The sequence below is a fragment of the Plasmopara halstedii genome (assembly GCF_900000015.1).
Source record: "Plasmopara halstedii genome assembly, contig: Scaffold_2547, whole genome shotgun sequence".
Taxonomy (NCBI): Eukaryota; Oomycota; class Peronosporomycetes; order Peronosporales; family Peronosporaceae; genus Plasmopara; species Plasmopara halstedii.
In genome coordinates this window covers 13,469-15,419 of record NW_020189454.1, presented here as the reverse complement: position 1 = coordinate 15,419, position 1,951 = coordinate 13,469, and the positions used below count along the sequence as shown (strand labels likewise).

The window sequence follows — 1,951 nt, the reverse complement described above, 5'->3', positions numbered from 1 at the left end:
CGTTGAGATCGGATGGTTAGCGCTTGTTCCAGTATTTCCCAGCTATCAAATAGTGCTGGATACATTGGAAGACCAACAAACGTGGCTGAAAATTGTGGCAAAATATCCTGTTGTGCAAGACATTGTGATGCATTCTCGTGCACGATTCGCAAGGTATTTTATGGAACGAGTAGTGGAATTTGTGGTTGAAACAAGCGAGGTCGAGCTATGCCGCGTGCTGGACGATGCCTGTGCACATGTCAGTCTGAGAATACACGAAGAAAAAGCGTTTATGAGCTCGAAGCGGGAGTGTTCCAAGATATTTAAATCAAAGTCACAAATTTAAAATCTCTCAACATGTGCAAATGACGCGTTTTGGAAGCTACAGACAGCGAAATTGGCAGCGTTTGCTCCGCTGAGCTTGCTTGACTCTTCCATCGAAAGATACATGCGCCGCAGATTTCCCCTTGGAGTATAAATTAATAGTTATTGCATGTTTCGACGAGCAGACGTCTTCGATTGTTTCGGTTGGGTTGAAAAATCAACTTTGACACATCCAATGTCTGGATTTTCCCATTCCTTACAGTAACTTGCCAGCTTCATACAAAAAAGCAGCACGACCTCCAATTGCCATTTCTGGTTCAGTCCATCAATGATCGCTCTCATTGCAGATATATCCACGTTCTTGTCCCAATACTTGCACTCACAAAGAAAAATTGCTTTTTCGTGCTCACTCTCCACATCTTGTACGTCTACCCGCATTGCAAGCTCGGACCAAATGGCCAAATCTGCAAACATTACGATTAGTGTCAAAATGAATGGCCGCCACTCCGAATTGGATGAAGCTAGTACGACTACAAAGGCAATAAGCATTACTCTATCAAGTGCATTTTTGCGAAAACAAAAGTGTTTTCTGTTCCAACGCTGTGTCTAACAACTACAAGTCGTTTGAGAATATGATCACGCACTAGAATATTTACTTCTTCATGGCGAAATGGTGTACAAGGCATTCCATTTAATGACTTCTTTGAGGGTTTCCTTGGTGAATTTCAAGACAAGTTGTGGAAGAAGATGGAGATGCATTGCAGAAATACCAATAGAAGCATGTCTGCAAGTAATTTATTTAAAGGATATGCAGAAGACTTCACAAATGTGTCGAAGAGGATCATTCCGTTTTTGGCTCCCACCCAAGATCGCCAGATACAACAGTACGTCTTTGTTGATTGGCGGAAAAAGGCATGTGGGTTTCCAAGGCATGGCGTTCGTCGCCAACGACTGACCTTGTGCAGTTATATCCTTCACTTCGTCGTCTCTCCGCAAGCGATGACGTTTGAATGCGATATCGCCAAGAGCTGCGCATATTTTCCCTACAAAAAGTATCAATTATACCGTCCATTCCAAAATTATTTGAATGTTATATTACAAATTATAAATAACACCGATATGGATAGAAAGTTGAAGAATCGACAACTTGTTTCAACATGACGTGAAAAAAAACACACAATATCATTCAATGTAAATGCGGCGATCGATATTTCTAATGGAACATATCGAATCACAAAAAGACATAGAAACATTTGACGGTTTTGAATTTCCAACGGATGCTGAACAGATCATTCTGATAAATGCTTGATATGCTTCTCTGGAAAGTCTTTTTCAACCACCGCAGCAAATGCGTTCGATATTGAGGTAAAATTGCTACAGAGACGTTTAGAACCGGATCCAACTGGAGTGGCTAGCCAGTAATACCAAGGTCGTCGGCCACCCAATGCAAATGCAAGTTGTGATTTCCCCATGCCTGTTGACCCTCCCTTGTAGATGAATGTGGTCGGCCGCTCGTTCATGTCATACAACTCGTCGACTTTGTCTAAAATGTGCGCACAATAATCTCGGCATTTGTATCCGATAAGACATCCACGACGTTGATAGTATATCAACTTTTGCTAATCACTCTCTGAGTCTCGGATTTCTG

At 41.9% G+C, this 1,951-nt stretch overlaps 1 protein-coding gene across 1 annotated transcript; it reads right to left on the bottom strand.

Annotated features, from left to right (window-relative positions):
- Window positions 1-465: 465 nt before the first annotated feature.
- On the bottom strand, window positions 466-777 carry PHALS_04231 (tRNA endonuclease-like domain; the record flags this gene model as incomplete). Its single annotated transcript, XM_024718304.1, has 1 exon — window positions 466-777. One exon carries the CDS (start codon window positions 775-777, stop codon window positions 466-468), a length of 312 nt encoding a protein of 103 aa, XP_024583716.1.
- Between the last annotated feature and the right edge of the window lie 1,174 nt (window positions 778-1,951).